General features: G+C 44.8%; 1 protein-coding gene across 1 annotated transcript in view; it reads left to right on the forward strand.

Moving 5' to 3' along the window:
* Nucleotides 1–5320: 5320 nt before the first annotated feature.
* LOC145349436 (interleukin-5 receptor subunit alpha-like) overlaps nucleotides 5321–19240 on the forward strand; it is a 28526-nt gene continuing 14606 nt past the window's right edge. Inside the window, exons 1-3 of the mRNA XM_080197975.1 lie at nucleotides 5321–5424; nucleotides 10301–10458; nucleotides 12688–12835. Of these exons, the coding sequence (XP_080054101.1) occupies nucleotides 5337–5424; nucleotides 10301–10458; nucleotides 12688–12835 (394 nt within the window). The 5' untranslated portion in view covers nucleotides 5321–5336. The remainder of the gene's footprint in view (nucleotides 5425–10300; nucleotides 10459–12687; nucleotides 12836–19240) is intronic.

A 19240-nucleotide genomic window follows, 5' to 3' on the forward strand; every position in this document is an offset into this window, starting at 1 on the left:
ATGATTCTTTTCAAGTGTACTTTATCTTTTCAAAGTGAATTGATCTTGAGGAATTCATTGGGGAGGTGATGGTCTAGTGATATTATCGCGAGATTATTAGTCAAGAAACTCAGCTAATGTCCTGGGGACCCGGGTTCACATCCTGCAATGGCAGTTAGTGGAATTTGAATTCAATAAAAAAAACTGAAATTAAGAATCTACTGACGACCATGAAACCATTGTCGATTGTCGGAAAAACCCATCTAGTTCACTAATGTCCTTTAGGGAAGGAAATCTGCCATCCTAATCTGGTCTGGCCTACACGTGATTCCAGAGCCATAACAATGTGATTAACTCTCAATTCCCTCCAAGGGTAACTAGGGATGGGCAATAAATGCTGGCCAGCCAGTGATGCCCACGTCCCATGAGCGAAGGAAAAAAAACTAGAATCATATAGTGCAGAAAAGGCCCTTCAGCCCATCAACCTTGCACTGGTATGTGAGAAAAACCTGTACTCCCACATAATCCCATTTACTAGCTCTTGGCCGATAGCCAATAAAGTGCTGTCTGCAAGTTCTTCCTTACAAATATACCATGTGGTGTTATAGATTTCATTAATATATTTGATAGCATCATTTACACTTGGCATTATTGCCATAGGGACATAGGAAATGCCCCACTGTAAAGCTCCCACTTTCCCCAGCACTGGTGCCAATGCTATGATAGTTCATTTGTGGCTAATTCCAAAACATTGAGGTTAATGCCTCTAAAAGTTTAAGTTTTAAGTTTAAGTATATTTATTAGTATCACAAGTCAGCTTACATTAACATTACAATGAACTCACTGTGAAAATTCCACCACATTCCCATGCCTGTTTGGGTAGACTGATGGAGAATTTAGCGCGGCTAGTGGACCTAACCACACGTCTTTCAGACTGTGGGAAGAAACCGGAACACTCGGCAGAAACCCACGCAGACACAGAGAGAATGTGCAGACTCTGCAAAGACAGTGACACTGTCAGAAATTGAACCTGGGTCCCTGGAGCTGCAAGGCAGCAGTGCTAACCACTGCGCCACGTTGCCACCCTTCTCAGTGGCCGGAGACCCTTCACCAGATTTTGTTTTGATTTGATTTGAATTATTATTGTTACACGTATTAACATACAGTGAAAAGTATTGTTTCGTGCACGCTATACAGACAAAGCACACCAATCACAGAGAAGGAAAGGAGAGAGTGCAGAATGTCATATTACAGTCATAACTAGGGCGTAGAGACAGATCAACTTATTGCGAGGTAGGTCCATTATAAAATCTGATAGCAGCAGGGAAGAAGCTGTTCTTGAGTCGGTTGGTTCATGACCTCAGACTTCTGAATCTTGTTCCTGACAGAAGAAGGTGGAAGAGAGAATGTCCAGGGTGTGTGGGGTCCTTAATTATGCTGGTTGCTTTTCCAAGGCAGTAGGGAGTATAGACAGAGTCAATGGATTGGAATCTGGATGGGAGATTCTCATAATTTACAAACTCTATTCCACTCCTGGAGTGATTCAGATACAAAGTCAGAATTAAAAGAGCCAGGGGACCCGACACTCCCATACTTATATATAGTTGAGATTTCCTGAGTGGACAGTCGATTATCGCTCAGTTAAGGAGCTCATACTCCAAGAGGCCAACTTCATAGGCCTCGTGAAAGTTATTACAGTATTGTGATTCTTTTTTTCCACATAGGTAATGCACTAATAACTTCTATCCTTTTCCTGTTGAGGCATATGATTTCAATTCCTGAATCCAGTAGAGCTTTTTGAGCAGCCATGTAGAAATTCCCACAACAGAGGGGGTGCTACTGAACCTAATTTTAGAGAAAGAAGATGAGCTGATGTTGCAATTATCAGAGGGGGAGCATTTTTATGGCAGTGACCATAAGTCAATAAGATTAAAGCTATGGAAAAGGACCAGGATGGAACTGAATTGGGTGGAGGCCAATATTAATATGATTAGGTACCCTCTGGCCAAAGTCAACGAGGAGCAAAGAATTGTCGGAAATTCCCACTCGGAGTCAAAACAGAAATAAAGAGTGTGCAGGGCCAACATGTTCCTGTAAAAATAAAAGGTGGGACGAAAAGCTCCTCAGAATGCTGGGAGTCAGAGGATAAGCACAGTAAAAAGTCTCCCAACAACAGGTTAAAGTCCAACAAGTTTATTTGGCAGCACAAGCTTTTGGAGTCTTCCTCCTTCAGCTGATGAAGGAGCAAGACTTGAAAGCTTGTGCTGCCAAATAAACTTGTTAGACTTTAACCTGATGTTGGGAGACTTCTTATCGCACTTACCCCAGTCCAACACCGACGTCTCCACATTATGTCAAGGGGTATATAGGGCTGGATAAGGGAAATAAAGAGTTTGTGGCAGGTATCAGGGAGTTAAAACAGTAGATGCCTAGAGGAATATGAAAAGTGCAGGAGGGTACTGAGAAAAGGAGAGTGAAGAGGGGGCATGAAAAAACATTGGCAGGTAAGATAAAGGAAAGTCCCAAGGTGCATAACGTTTATAAAGGGCAAGAGGGAAACCAGGGAAAGACCAAAGTGCCCATTTGGTGTATGGAATGGGAAGACCTAGGGGAGGTATGCACTGAGAATTTTGTCCCTGTCTTCACATTGGAAAAGGCTAATGTAAGCATGGAAAACAAGGAGACCGTGATAGAACTGAACAGATCAGCAGTGAGATGGGGGAGGTGCTATCAGTTTTAGTGGGCATAAAAATGGATGAATCCCCAGGGCTAGATGAGATATATCCTCGGCTGATGTGTGGGATAAGGGAGGAGTTTGCAGGGACTGTGCTGCTTCTGCCCTGTCACAGAGATTTCATGTTCTTAAGCAGTTTGAGGACCAAGGTAAACCTTTTAAGACTGAGGTGAGGAGAAATTTCTTCACCCAGAGAGTGGTTAATCTTTGGAATTCACTACCCAGAAAGTCGCTGTGGTCAAAACAGTTTATGATCTCAAGAAGAAATTAAATATAGCTCTTGAGACTAAAGGAATCAATGGATCAATCAGCAGACAGCAGCTGAGGGATACATCTCATCTGGGTTTGGGGATTTAAACACTTTTAAGCCCATTAAATTTGATAGTACCTTCCCCCTCTCACTGTTAATCTGTTCAATTATATCACAATCTCCTTCCTTGTTTTCATAGAAACCTACAGTGCAGAAGGAGGCCATTCAGCCCATCGAGCCTGCACCAACCACAATCCCACCCAGGCCTTATCCCCATAACTCCATGCATTTACCCTAGGTAGAGTCCCTGACACTAAGCACGGCTGACCCACCTAACACGCACATCTTTGGATTGTGGCGGGGGGAAACCGGAGCACCCAAAGGAAACCCACACAGACACGGAGAGAACCCCACATGGACAGTGACTCAAACCAGGAATTAGACTCAGGTCCCTGGTGCTGTGAGGCAGCAGTGCTAACCACTGTGCCACTGTGCTACCCATTTTCTACACCTACATTGGCCTACAAGGGAATTCCTGCAGCATTGGTGCAGTACCATCTTATGGCTCAACAATGATTGCATCTATGCCTTTTTCAGTGGCAGAGAAGTGGAAGTCTTTTTACAATAAGTAGAAGTAGATCAGATATTATGGAATAGATTTTTAACTTTAACCTGGGAGTGGGAGAGGATTAAAACTTGGAATCAACTGGGTGTTAGCTATGGCTACGTGTTTTTGTTTTTGTTTAATTCTTGTTTATTAGTGTCAAAAGTAAGCTTTCATTAACACTGCAATGAAGTTACTGTGAAAATCCCCTAGTCGCTATAGTCCAGCACTTGTTTGGGAACACTGAGGAAGAAATTAGCGTGGCCAATGCACCTAACCAGCATGCTTTTCAGACTGTGGGAGGAAACCGGAGCATCCAGAGGAAACCCACGCAGACATGGGGAGAAGGTGCAGACTCCACGCAGACAGTGACCCAAGCTGGGAATCAAACCCATTGTCCTTGGTGGTGTGAGGCAGCAGGGCTAACCACTGTGCCACCATGCTGGCTGCCTTAGTTCTGAGTCTCAAGGTCATGGATTGAGGTTGCCTCACTTCTAGAGTTTTGAGCACAAACTGTATAGGCTGACATTAGTACAGTACTGAGGGAACGCGTGCAATGGTTGGAAATGCCACATCTGCGATTGTATAGGGGGTGCGAGAGGCCAAGGGCAACCAATTATTGGCCACTCAAAGGATGCTTCCTGCCCTGGCCTCAACTTGAGGCTGGTAGGTGGTGTTCGGTGCAGGGGAAATGGGATGAAACCCAACAGGCCACAATGACCTAGCCCCTGGTAGGGTGGGGAGGGGTAGGGGGGTGTGGGGGGCGATTGTTAGCAATGGAGTGGGGGGAAGTGGTGGTGGTAAGGGCTGTCTCTCTTTCTCCCTTTCTCTCTTTTTTCAAGATCCCCCTTTCTCCACACATCCCAATCCAAATCCCCCTTCCCCCCACCCCTCTGCCTATAAGGTCTGGCACTGTGGGTGCTCCCTCTGTTCGACCCATCCTCTCTGTTAAGACCCTTCCCCTAGTCTCCCCCCACCTCCCCCCCGCCACCACAACCCCAAGCCTGGCTTCAAATTTCCACATCACCTTGAGAATCCACCTGCCTCCCCAGTCACCTCCACCGCCATCTTTTATCCAGCTTGTTCCAACATTCAGCTGTGCACGTAGCCACCTCTGATCTACTCCTAGGTCGGTGGACTCGAAACCATTCCCCACATTGCCACCACATCCCCCTCAACCCCATCACTCCCCCATCACTCCCCGACCCCTCCAGCAACCCCAAAGAGAAGATTGCACCTTTCAGGATACTTGGCATTTTCTATTGCGTTCAAACAAGGTGGGGGGAGTGACACAGAAAATTTCCTGACTTGACCTATGTCTCTCGTAGGCAAAAATACCAGCCTACCTTTTGCACTGCATGTATTGGCTTCAGGTGACCACTGCCTTAAGTAGTTTGGTTGTTTCCGTATTTATTTTTGTTTGTAGCTTCTTCGCCTTTTTTATGTGTTAAGTCACTTGGTCAGTGTGGTTCAGCCGGTGACATTCTCATCTGTGAGTTTGTGAGATGAACTGATAATCCAGTGCAATACTGATCTGCACTATCGCAAATGCTGTCCTGCATTTCACTGCACTTAACTCCCTCGTTAGCTGTGAGTTAATGTTTTGCAAAAGGTGGAAAAAGATCATTTATTGCAAAAAATGTGCCCAAATTTACTTCCATTTTTATAAGGTGGTATTATTTTCCTTTCTTCTTTTTTCAGGGAGTTTTATCGTCTGGCATCTGAGTTTTATTTCTGAGTAGGCAGAATTTCTACTGAAGATTTCTACTATGTTCTTACTGGCAGTTTGCTTGGTGATCTCCTTTGTGTTACGAACTGCGTTAAGTGATGGAAACCCAAACTTCCGAGATAACCTGAGTAAGTACTAAGATTTCCCTTGCTACAGAGTCTGTTTCCCCATTTCCTCTTAACAATGGCAGCTCCAAGTTTTCAATCCCACTTCCATGTTCCTAAATGCCCTTCCTTCCCAAGACAGTTCCTATCTCATTTTCAAATTGTTCACTTTGCACTACCATGTTTCTACATTAATGATGTCCAAGTGCATCTTATAAGTTTCCTATTAACTAATAAGAAAATTAATGATAATAACCAATAATGAGCCAAATTGAGCTATAACTTTTATTAAGTCTCAATGACCTGAGTGACTCGATGGCACAATGTTTAGCACTGCTGCCTCACAACACCCAAGTTCGATTCTAGGCTTTGGTCACAGTCTGTGTGGAGTCTGCACATTCTCCTTGCGCCTGTGTGGGTTAGCTCCGGGTGCCCTGGTTTTCTCCCACAGTCTAAAGTTGTGCTGGTTAGGCACATTGGTCATGCTAAATTTTCAAATAGGCACCAGAGTGTGGTGACTGGGGGATTTTCACAGTAACTTTATTGCAGTGCTCATATAAACCTACTTAAACTTAAAATGACCCAAAGTGGTTTGCAGATGTTATCAAACAAAATTTAATATAGAACCATTTAAGGATATATTAGGTGAGGTGACTCAAAGTTTGGTCAAAGGATATGTTTCAAGTATCATCCGAAAAGAGGAAATCAATATAAAGAGGTGGAAAAGTTTAGGGATCAAAATGGCACTAATTATTTAAGTTGCAAAAATGTGTGCAATTTGCAGAGGTATGTAAAAACAATAAAGGGTAATAATATTAGGTGATATCATCCTCCCCAATATTAGATATAAAGTCAAGTGCATATATTCCAGAGAAGGAGGTATTGTCAGTCTTAAAGCACACCAAGGTAGATAAATCCCTGGGACCTGATGAGGTGTATCCCAGGACGTTGTGGGAGGCTAGGGAAGAAATTGCGGGTCCCCTTGCCAAGATATTTGAATCATCAATAGTCACAGGTGAGGTGCCTGAAGATTGGAAAGTGGCAAATGTTGTGCCTTTGTTTAAGAAGGGCTGCAGGGAAAAGCCTGGGAACTACAGGCCAGTGAGCCTCACATCTGTGGTGAGCAAGTTGTTGGAAGGTATTTTGAGAAATAGGGTTTACAGACATTTAGAGACACAAGGACTGATTAGGAACAGTCAGCATGGCTTTGTGAGTGGAAAATCATGTTTCACAAATTTGATTGAGTTTTTTGAAGGGCCCTCATCTACCAAGAAGATAGATGAGGGCGGTGCAGTTGATGTTGTCTACATGGACTTTAGCAAGGCCTTTGACAAGATAACACATGATAAGTTGTTGCATAAGGTTAAATCTCATGGGATCCAGGGTGAGGTATCTAAATGGATACAAAATTGGCTTCTTGATAGAAGCCAGAGGATGATTGTAGAGAGTTGATTTTTAAACTGAAGGTCTGAAACCAGTGGTGTACTTTAGGGATTAGTGCTGGGTCCACTGTTATTTGTCATTTATATTAATGATTTGGGTGAGAATATAGGAGGTGTGGTTAGTAAGTTTGCAGATGACACTAAAATTGGTGGCATTGTGAGAAAAGTTATCTCCAAATGCAACTGGATCTTGATCAATTGGACCAGTGGGCTGACAAATAGCAGATGGAGTTTAATTTAGACAAATGCGAGGTGATGCAATTTGGTAGATTGAACCAGGGCAGGACTTACTCAGTTCATAGCTCCTTGAAAGTGGAGTCACAGGTGGACAGAATAGTGAAGAAGGCATTTGGCATGCTTGGTTTCATTGGTCAGAACATTAAATACAGGTATTAGAACATATTGTTAAAGTTGTACAAGACATTAGTAAGGCCACACTTGGAATATTGCGTGCAATTCTGATCACCCTATTATAGAAAGAATGTTATTAAACTAGGAAGAGTGCAGAAAAGATTTACTAGGATGTTACTGGGGCTTGATGGATTGAGTTATAAGGAGAGGCTGGATAGACAGGGACTTTTTTCTCTAGTGCCTAGGAGGCTGAGGAGTGATCTTATAGAGGGCTATAAAGTAATGAAGGGTACAGATCAGCTAGATAGTCAACATCTTTTCCCAAAGGTAGGGGAGTCTAAAGCTAGAGAGCATAGGTTTAAGGTGAGAGGGGTGAAATATAGAATTATCCAGAGGGGCAATTTTTTTCACACAGAGGGTGGTGAGTGCCTGGAATAAGTTGCCAAAGGCAGTAGTAGAGGTGGGTACAATTTTGTCTTTCAAAGAGCATTTAGATAGCTATATGGATACAATAGGTATAGGGGGATATGTGCCAAATGCGGGCAATTGGGATTAGCTCCAGGGTTTAAAAAAAAGGCAGCATGGACAAGTTGGGCCGAAAAGCCTGTTTCCATGCTGTAAACCTCTATGACTGTGACTCTGTGGAATGGATTTCTTGAAATATGTATAGGATAATTTTTTAGGGCAATATTTGGAGGGTCCAATGAGGGAGGGAGTTGTGCTGATCCTAATTCTGGGGAGTGAATCTGGGCAGGTGGTTGAGGTGGTGATGGGAGAGCATTTTAGTGATAGTGATCACAACATGGTACAATTTAAGCTTGTTAAAGACAAAGAAATAGACAGGCATTTTGGAATGCAGGGGGAGCAGCTTTTACTAAAATAGGGCACAGTAAGAAGTCTTGTAACACCAGGTTAAAGTCCAACAGGTTTATGTGGTATCACAAGCTTTCTGAGCGCTGCACCTTCATCAGGTCCAACATGTTCCCTCTTGGGTGATAGGAAGGAGTAACAAGCCCAGAGAACCATGAATGACTAGAGATATTCATGATATGATAAAAAGGAAAAGAAAGGTGTTCAGCAGGAACAACAGTAGCAAATCAACAGACACATTAGTGGAGTACAGAAAGTGCAGGGTGGAGCTTAAGAAGCAATTAGGAGAGTAAAGTGGGGATATGAGAAAGCTCTGGCTAGTAAAACAAAAGGGAAAATCCCCAGACGGTGCAGACTCAATGGGCTGAATGGCCTCCTTCTGCACTGTAGGATCCTATGATCCTATGATTCTGTGATATTCTGCATCTATATCAATGGGAGGAGGATAATCAAGAAAAGGGTGGGGCCCCCTATTATTCCTCATTTATATAAACTACATAGATGTTTATGTGAGGGGGTAGCATTAGTAAGTTTGCAGATGACACAAAGATTGGGCGGGTGGTTAACAGTGAGGTGGAGTGTCATGGGCTACAGGAAGATAATAGATGGAATGGTCAAATAAGCGGCAGATGGAATTTAACCCTGAAAAGTGAAGTGATACACTTTGGAAAGAGCAATTTGACGAGGAAGTATTCAATGACATTAGAAAATTCTGGGGAACAAAGGGACTCTGCCGTGTTTGTCCATAGATCGCTGAAGGTGGATGGGCATGTTTATGCGGTGGTGAAAAAAGGCAGCTGGGATTCTTGCCTTTATCAATTGAGGCATAGATTGCAAAAACAGGGAAGTCACGTTGGAATTGTATAGAATTATGATGAGACCACAGCTAGAGTACTGTATGCAGTTCTGGGGTCGCCACATTATATTAAGAGTGTGCTTTCACTGGAGGGGGTGTAGCAGAGATTAACCAGGATGCTCCCTGGGATGGAACATGTAAGACATGAAGACTGGATGAATAGACTTGGACTGCTGCAGCAGAGAAGATGAAGAGGCGACCTGACTGAGATGTGTAAGATTATGAGGGACATGGATGGAGTGGATAGGGAGCAACTATTCCCCTTAGTTGAACAGTCAACCATGAGAGGACACAAGTTCAAGATAAAGGGGGAAGAGGTTTGCGAGGGGGTGGATGGGTGTGAGAGAAAACATTTTTACCCAGAGGTTGGCGAAGGTCCGGAATGCGCTGCCTGGGTGGATGGTGGAGGCAAATTGCCTTTGAAAAGTACTCAGATGAGCACTTGGCATCTCATAGCATTAAAGGCAGTGGGCCAAGTGTTGGTAGATGGGATTAGGTGGGTAGGTCGGTTAGGTAATTATCACAGGTCGATGAAAATTCGATGGGCTGAAGAGCTTCTACTGCACTGCATGGCAGAATTTCACGGGAAGTGCCCAACTAGCATGAAAATAGGAGAGCTCCTGATCTGTTTCATGGGTGAGTTTTCATGCCCAATCTAATGCACTTAGTCACTGAAAAAATGGTGTAGACTCTTTCTAGCTGCTGCAGGCAGTGGGCTGAGCTTAACTTGCCAGCCAGCCTGCAGGCGGAGCTACTGCGCGTGTACAGACCTCAGATGTAGCAGGGAAGTCACAATGGAATTGTGTAGAATTCTAATGAGGCCACAGCTAGAGTACGATATGCAGTTCTGGTCGCCACATTATAGAAAGGGTGTGCTTGCACTGGAGGGGGTGCAGAGGAGATTAACCAGGATGCTCCCTAGGATGGAGCATTTAAGATATGAAGACTGGATGAATAGACTTGCACTGTTGCAGCAGAGAAGACTAAGAGGCGACCTGATTGATGAATGTAAGATTATGAGGGGCATGGATGGAGTGGATAAGGAGCAACTGTCCCCCTTAGTTGAAGGGTCAGCCATGAGAGGACACAAGTTCAAGGTGAGGGGGAGGAGATTTGTGGGGGGGGGTGGATGAGTGTGAGAGAGGTTAAAATCAAGATGGGTAGAGTGGGAAGTCATGCAAGAATTAAGGAGAAAGATGACGCTGACAAAGTGGATAGGCTTTTCCTGCCTTGCTTTTCCTAAGAGTTATACAGAGTTCCTAGATGTACATTTTCTCTCATTGTCTGCTAGTGTCGAACCGCAGCCTGAATGTGAATTCAACTTATACATTTACAGCTTCTTTTTTCGCTCATTAATGTTTGTTTACTACCTTTAAAACAGCGGAACTTAATCCACCGACCAACATTACGATTGTAGATATACAGCTCGGAGAACTGACATTTACTTGGAATGGTGGCCTCAGTGAAGACATAAAGGAGGCGGTTGATGTTAGATATCAGTTTGAATATAAGTACCTCGATTCTGACACTTGGAAAAAAGTAAGATTTTATTCTTTTCTCTCTGCCATGTTAAAACCTAATACCAATATGTTGTCAATCATCTTAAATAGGTTCTCCACCTTTCCACCATTGAGAACAGCTTCTCTCTCCATTCACATGTCTTGCACCCCCACCACTCCCCCACCCACCACCCCCCACAGTAAGTTTGAACATGCAGGTGGGATCTCAATTTAACATCACATTCAAAGGATGGCACCTCAAATCAGGCAGGCTGACCCAGCTGGAGAGGAGGAAGGCCATTGAGGTCCCCCCAAGGATGTCAGTAGTAAGGGGGGATGCCCCTTGGTCACTGCCAACCTGGTCAGTGCCAGCCAGGCACCCTGAGACTCCTCAAAAGGAAAACTGCCCACTCGGCTTCGGGCAGTGCCAAAGAGGGCAGGGCCTTTGGAGGGGGCAGGACCAAATTGGGCCTGATCACTGGTGCCACTCTGCATTGGGAACACAGGCAGAGGGAAGGAAGAGGGCAATCGGGGTTGGCCATCCGGGTGGAGGGCAGTTCGGGACAGTCAGGGAGTGGGGGGGCGGATGCGGTCAGGGAGATCTGGGCTGGCTGGGGTGGCGGGACGAGCAAGTGGAACATAGGGGCTGGCCCGCAGAGGTCCAGGCTGTCACCGCTCGGGGGGTGGGGGAGTCAGTGGGCTAGCGATGGGGGATTGCCCGGTAGGCCAGCGATCTGCAATGAGGGGCCACTGCGCATTCGCCGATCTCTGCTCTGACAATTCGGCACATGTGCAGTAACCCACTCAGCACTGTGCTGCCAGCCTCTCAGGCAGGAATATGCCCCGAACCCAGGCTTAGTCAAGCTACAGCACTCTGTGTTGCACAGTGTGTTGGAGATTCATTCTGGAAATCACCCTAAAAAAAATTGGATTTTTTAAATTTCCCATTCATTGGGAAATTAGAATTTTTTGGGGAAAATCTTTACATTAATGCCAAAATAGGAAAATGTTTGACTCTAGTCTGGCTTCATAATCTATCTTGGGGTTTCTGATCTTAACATCCGTAAGGGCTTTTCATTATTTAGCAAAAATACATAAAAGGCACCATAAGAATCATAGAACCCTTACAGTGCAGAAGGAGGCCATTCTGCTCATCATGTCTGCTCCAAACACAATCCCACCCAGGCCCTATCTCTACAACTCCATGCATTTATCCTAGCTAACCCCCTGACACCAAGTGGCAATTTAGCATGGCCAATCCACCTAACGGCACATCTTTGGATTGTGCATGGAAACTGGAGCTCATGGAGGAAACCCACACAGAGACAGGGAGAACGTGCAAACTCCACGCAGAAATTGACTCAAGCCAGGAATCGAACCTGGTTTCCTGGCGCTGTGGCGCCGTACTTAAATAGTAAGAGGGATTACTATTTAAAGGGCGAAAAGCTGCAGCATGCTACGGTGCAGAGGGACCTAGGGGTCCTTGTGCATGAGTCACAAAAACCCAGCCTGCAGGTGCAGCAGGTGGTCAGGAAGGCGAATGGGATGCTGGCCTTCATAGCGAGGGGGATAGAACATAAAAGCAGGGAGGTCTTGCTGCAACTGTACAGGGCACTGGTGAGGCCACAGCTGGAGTACAGTTTTGGTTGCCGCACTTACGCAAGGATATTTTGGCCTTGGAGGGAGTGCAGAGGAGGTTCACTAGGCTGATACCGGAGACGAGGGGGTTGAACTATGAAGAGAGGCTGAATAGACTGGGTTTGTACTCGCTGGAGTTTAGAAGGATGAGGGGGGATCTTATAGAGACGTATAAGATAATGAAGGGGATGGATAGGGTAGAGGTAGAGAGATTCTTCCTGCTCAGAAAGGACAGCAGGACTAGAGGGCACAGCCTCAAGATAAGGGGGGCGCAGTTTAGAACGGAGTTGAGGAGGAACTTCTTCACTCAAAGGGTGGTGAATCTCTGGAATTCCCTGCCCGTTGAAGTGGTGGAGGCTGCCTCGCTAAATATATTTAAGACACGGGTAGATAGGTTTTTGGTAGGCAAGGGAATTAAGGGTTATGGGGAGAAAGAAGGAAAGTGGAACTGAGCCACTTCAGATCAGCCATGATCTTATTGAATGGCGGGGCAGGCTCGAAGGGCTAGATGGCCTACTCCTGCTCCTATTTCTTATGTTCTTATGTGAGGCAGCAGTGCTGATTGCTGTGTGACCGTGCCTTCCTTTTTGAATTGTTTTCAAAACATCAATTGTTTTACTATTTAATACAGGATTCCAGGCTTTTGGAACCAGAATATATGACAGTATTTGAATTACACAGGGGTGTTTCCGTACGAGTTAAAAATGTGCCCGTTGGTATGCAAAATGTAATTTTTAAAGAAAGTAACTGGACTGTGAAAGATATTCAACCACCACCAGGTATGGCAGCTGTATATATCATTATAATTAATGTCTAAATACGTGTACGTAGGTGTGTGTATATTATATATATTGGTTATAAACAAATCTATACATTACATAATGAGCAGACTCCTGAACATGCACAATCTTTTCTTTATATATTATGTATTCATTTGTGGGTCATGGGTGCCGCTGGCTGGCCAGCATTTATTGCCCATTCCAAGTTGCCCGAGGGCATTTAAGAGTCAATATGGTTTTGTACGAGGGAGGTCCTGCCTCACAAATTTGGCTGAGTCTTTTGAGGAGGTGACAAAAACGATTGACGAGGGACGTCGTCTACGTGGATTTTAGTAAAGCATTTGATAAGGTCCCTCATGGCAAGCTGGTGCAAAAGGTTAAATCTCACGGGATCAGAGGTGAACTGACTAGCTGGGTACAGAACTGGCTTGGCTATAGAAGACAGAGGGTAGCAGTGGAGGGGTCTTTTTCTGATGGAGGTCTGTGACTAGTGGTGTTCCACAGGGCTCTGTACTGGGACCCCTGCTGTTTGTAATATATATAAATGATTTGGAAGAAGATGTAGCTGGTCTGATTAATAAGTTAGCCGACGACACAAAGATTGCTGGAGTTGCAAATAGTGATGAACATTGTTAGAGAATACAGCAGGATATAGATAGGCTAGAAAACTGGGCGGAGAAATGGCACTTGGAACTTAATCCAGATAAATGCGAAGTGATGCATTTTGGTAGGTCTAATGCAGCGGGGAGCTATACAATAAATGGCAAAACCATTAGGAGTACAGACACACAGAGGGATCTGGGTGTGCAAGTCCACAGATCCTTAAAAGTGGCAACACAGGCGGAAAAGGTGGTGAAGAAGGCACATGGCATGCTTGCCTTTATTGGACGGGGCATAGAGTATAAAAGTTGGCATATGATGTTGCAGTTATACAGAATGTTGGTAAGGCCACATCTGGAATACTGCGTCTACTTCTGATCACCACACTATCAGAATGACGTGGAGGCTTTAGAGAGAGTGCAGAAAAGGTTTACCAGGAGGTTGCCTGGTATGCCTTAGCTATGAGGTGAGATTGAGTAAACTAGGGCTGTTCTCCCTGGAAAGATGGAGGTTGAGGGGCGACCTAATAGAATTTTATAAAATTATGAAGGGCGTAGATAGGGTGAACAGTTGGAAGCTTTTTCCCAGGTCGGAAATGACAAACACAAGAGGTCACAAGTTCAAGGTAAGGTGGGCAAGTTCAACACAGATATGCGAGAGACTTATTTTACACAAGGGCTGGTGGGGACCTGGATTGCAATATCTAGCAAGATGGTTGAGGCAGACACGTTAGGATCATTTAAAACTTATCTAGATAGCCACATGAACAAACTGGGAATAGAGGGATACAAACAAATGGTGTAGTTAGGAACACATGATCGGTGCAGGCTTGGAGGGCCGAAGGGCCTGTTCTTTGTTCAACCACATTGTTGTAGCTCTGGCTAGAACGCCTCTCACCTAATGGAGGAATGGAGCTCTGAAAGCTCTTGATACCAAATTAAACTGTTGGATTTTAACCTGGTATTGTGAGACTACTTACTGTGCCCACCCCAATCCAATGCCAACATCTCCACATCGTTGAACAGCTAGATAGTCAATGACTTAGAACTTAGCATTTGGAATATAGTGTTCGATTCTGGTTGCCACACTACCAGAAGGATGTGGAGGCTTTGGAGAGGGTACAGAAAAGATTTACTAGGATGTTGCCGAGAATGGAGGGCATTAGCTATGAAGAGAGGTTGGAGAAATCAGTTTGTTCTCACTAGAACGACGGAGGTTGAGGGTTGACTTGGTAAAAGCCTATAAGATGATGAGGGGCATGGACAGAATGGATAGTCAGGGCTTTTTCCCAAGGTGGAAGGGTCAATTTCTAGGGAGCATAGGTTTAAAGGAGATGCACAAGGCAAGTTTTTTACACAGAGGATGGTGGGTGCCTGGAACTCACTGCCGGGGAAGGTAGTGGAAGCAGATACGATAGTCAGTTTTAAGGGGCAAATAGATGAATAGGATGGGAATGGGGGGTTACGGTCCCCGGCAGGGTAGGGAGTTTTAGTTAAGTCAGGCAGCATGGTTCATGTAGTCTTGGAGGGCCTATAATTTTCTTTGATCTTTGTTCTATCTTTTCTCAAAGGTAAGGGAGTCCAAAATTAGAGAGAATAGTTTAAGGTGGGAGGGGAGAGATACAAAAGGGGCCAAAGGCGCAGTTTTTTCACACAGAGGGTGGTGAGTCTGGAAAAATGAGAGAGTGCAGAATGTAGTGTTACAGTCTTAGCTAGGGTGTAGAGAAAGATCAACTTAATGCAAGTCCACTCAAAAGTCTGACAGCAGCAGGGAAAGAGCTGTTCTTGAATCAGTTGGTACGTGACCTCAGAACTTTGTATCTTTTTCCCAAGGTGGAAGAGGGAATGCCTGGGGTATATAGGGTCTTTAGTTATGATGGTTGCTTTACCCAGCAGCAAGAAATGTTGACAGAGTCAATGGATGGGAGATTGGTTTGCGTGATGGATTGGGCTACATTCATGATGTTGTGTAGTTCCTTGCAGTCTTGGGCAGAGCAGGAGCCATACCAAGATGTGATAAAACCTTAGTCTGAGAAAGTAGAGGCGTTGGTGGGCTTTCTTAACTATAGCGTCAGCATGGGGGGACCAGGACAGGTTGTTGGTGATCTGGACACCTAAAAACCTGAAGCTCTCAACCTTTTCTACTTTGCCCCCATTGATGTAGACAAAGTTTACCCTATCTTATGATCATATGGTCTAACATAGGACTATAAGGGGGCATGTTCTCCTTTACGCTTCCTGAAGTAGATGACAATCCTTCACTTTGTTGACATTGAAGGAGAGATTATTGTCGCTGGATCAGTTCACCAGACACTCTCTCATTCCTGTACTCTGTCTCACCATTGTCTGAGATCCAAGCCACTACGGTGGTGTCGCCATCAAACTTGAAAATCGAATCGGAGGGGAATTTGGCCACACAGTCATTGGTGTATAAGGAGTATAGTAGGGAGCTGAGAACACAGCTTTTTGGGGCATCAGCATTGAGGACATTCATGGAGGAGGTGTTGTTGCCTACCCTTTCTGACTGTGGTCTGTGAGTTAGGAAATTCAAGATCCAGTTGCAGAGGGAAGTGCCGAGGCCCAGGCCACGGAGTTTGGAGATGTGTTTTGTGGGAATAATAATGTTGAAAGCTGAGCTACAGTCAGTAAGTAGGAGCCTGACATAGGTGAACTTATTATTTAGGTGTTGCAGGGTTGAGTGCAGGGCCAGGGAAATGGCATCTGCTGTGGACCTGTTGACAAACCGTAGTGGATCTAGGTAATCCGGGATGTTGGAGTTGATTTGCGCTGTGACTAGCCTTTCGAAGCACTTCATAATGATGGATATCAGAGCCGCCAGCCAATAGCCATTAAGGGACGCTGCTTGGTTTCTCTTAGGTACCGGGATGAAGGTGAATTGGGTTCCGTTGTTGCATATTATTCTTTCAGGAATCCCTAGCTCAATGAACAGAGCTCGTACTGCTGAGATCTTCCACTGTGCGGATAAAAAGGAATGTTGAGTGGTTGTCTGCAGTTCCGAGCTGTTGCATTCTTGATTGTGTGTCGATAATTCAGTTTCCACAGTATGCCCTTGTTTGGGTGGTACTTCAGTAACTATCAGTTCCTCTTTCTGCTGTGTGTACTCGCAACAAATTGAATATAGAAATCCTGTGATGCTTTTGTTGAAGGTTATCCAGCTTGCGGCTGATCTGGCCCTGAGCAAACACTTTTCGATTCCTGTGTGGTATTCACAGAATCATAGAGGCTTACATCATGGAACAAAGCCCTTTGACCTTACTTGTCCATGCTGCCCTTTTTCTTAACCACCATGCTAGCCGAATTACACCCATTTGGCCCATATTCCCCTATACCCGTCTTACCCACGTAACTGTCTAAATGCTTTTTAAAAGACAATATTGTACCCGCCTCTACTATTACTTCTGGCAGCTTGTTCCAGAACTATGTGTATTATGTAAGACCATAAGACCATTAGATGTGGAAGCAGAATTAGGCAAATCACCCATCGAATCTGCTCCGCCAATCAATCATGGCTGATATTTTTCTCATCGTAAGAAGTCTCACAACACCAGGTTAAAGTCCAACAGGTTTATTTGGTAGCAAAAGCCACTAGCTTTTGGGGCTCTGCCCCTTCGTCAGGTGAGTGGGGAGTTCTGATCACAAACAGGGTATATAAAGACACACACACAGTTTACAGAATACTGATTAGAACGTGATTCTTTACAGCTTATCAAGTCTTAAAGGTACAGACAATGTGAGTGGAGATAGCATTAAGCACAGGTTAAAGGGATGTGTATTATCTCCAGACAGGACAGTAAGTGAGATGTTGCAAGCCCAGGCAAGTCATGGGGGTTACAGATAGTGTGACATTATCCCAAGATCCCAGTTGAGGCCGTCCTCATGTGTGCGAAACTTGGCTATCAATCTCTGCTCAGCGACCCTGCACTGTCGTGTGTCGTGAAGACCGCCTTGATGAAGATGAACATCTTGCCAAGGCTATCCCCACACTCCCACTTCTTGCTTTCAAACAACCGCACAACCTCAACAAACCATTGTCTGCCTCCAGGAGAACAGTGACCAAGACACCACACAATCCTGTCACAGCAACCTCTACAAGACATGCCAGATCACCAATATGGATGCCATCATCTCATGTGAGAACACCATCCATCAGGTACACGGTACATACTCTTGCAATTCGGCCAATGTTGTCTACCTGATACACTGCAGGAAAGGGTGTCCCGAGGCATGGTACACTGGGAAGACCATGCAGAGGCTACGACAACAGATGAATAAACACCACTCGACAATCGCCAGGCAAGAGTGTCCCCTTCCTGTTGACGAACACTTCAGCGGTCCTGGGCATTAGGCCTCTGATCTTCGGGTAAGTATTCTCCAAAGCGGCCTTCATGACACACGACAATGCAGAGTCGCTGAGCAGAGACTGATAGCCAAGTTCAGCACACGTGAGGACGGCCTCAACCAGATCTTGGGTTCATGTCACACTATTTGTAACCCCCATGACTTGCCTGAACTTGCAACATCTCACTTACTGTCCTGTCTGGGGACAATACACATCTGTTTAACTTATGCTTAATGCTCTCTCCACTCACATTGTCTGCACCTTTAAAACTTGATTAGCTGTAAAGACTCGCATTCTAATCTGTATTTTGTAAACTGAGTGTGTGTCTTTATGTGCCCTGTTTGTGATCAGAACTCCCCACTCACTTGACGAAGGGGCAGCTACCCGAAAGCTAGTGGCTTTTGCTACCAAATAAACCTGTTGGACTTTAACCTGGTGTTGTGAGACTTCTTCCTGTGTTTACGCCAGTTCAACTCTGGCATCTCCACATCATTTTTCTCATCCCCATTCTCCTGCCTTTACCTCATAACCCCAGTCCTCTTATTAATCAAGAACCTATCTATCTCTGTCTTAAAGACACTCACTGATCTGGCCTCCACAGCCTTCTGTGGCACAGAGTTTCACAGATCCACCACTCTCTGGCTGAAGAAGTTCCTCCTCTGTTTTACAGGATATCTGTTTTAAAATCTCTGTTTTACAGGATTGTCCCTTTATCCTGAGGTTGTGCCCTCTGATTCTAGTTTTTCCTAAAACATTCTCTCCACGTCCACTCTATTCAGGCCTTGCAGTATCTTGTAAGTTTCAATAAGAACTTCCCCCCTCATCCTCCTAAACTTCAACGAGTATAGACTCAGAGCCCTCAACAGTTCCTCATACGACAAGCTCTTCATTCCAGGGATCTTTCTTGTGAACTTCCTTTGGAGCTTTCCAAGGCCAGCACATTCTTCCTTAGACATGGGGCCCAAAACTGCTCACAATATTCCAAATGGGGTCTGACCAGACCCTTGTACAGCCTCAGAAGTACATCCTTTCTCTTGTATTCTAACCCTCTCGACACGAATACTAACATTACATTTGCCTTCCTAACTGCCGACTGAACCTGCATGTTAACCTTACTGTGTGTGGCCTTCCCAAAGCTTTATATGGATTCAGCATTTTGTACACAACATGCACCCAAGTTATCCTGCCACCTTCAAAGATCTATAAAGACGCACACACAGATGCACTTGTTCAAAAAGAAGGTTCGGCACAACCTTCTCAATTGCAATAAACATTACCCTTGCCCATGGCACCAATATCCCAAGAATCATATTAAAGCGAACCATAAATTGTTAAAGCAAGGATCTGGGGAAATTCTTATTTGTTCTCCCACACTATTTAAAATTTTGGACCAGCACTTTTTGTTTTATATTAATCATAGAATCCTTACGGTACAGAAGGAGGCCA

Source organism: Carcharhinus amblyrhynchos, chromosome 10, assembly GCF_965287045.1.
Source record: "Carcharhinus amblyrhynchos chromosome 10, sCarAmb.v2.hapA, whole genome shotgun sequence".
Classification (NCBI taxonomy): Eukaryota; Metazoa; Chordata; class Chondrichthyes; order Carcharhiniformes; family Carcharhinidae; genus Carcharhinus; species Carcharhinus amblyrhynchos.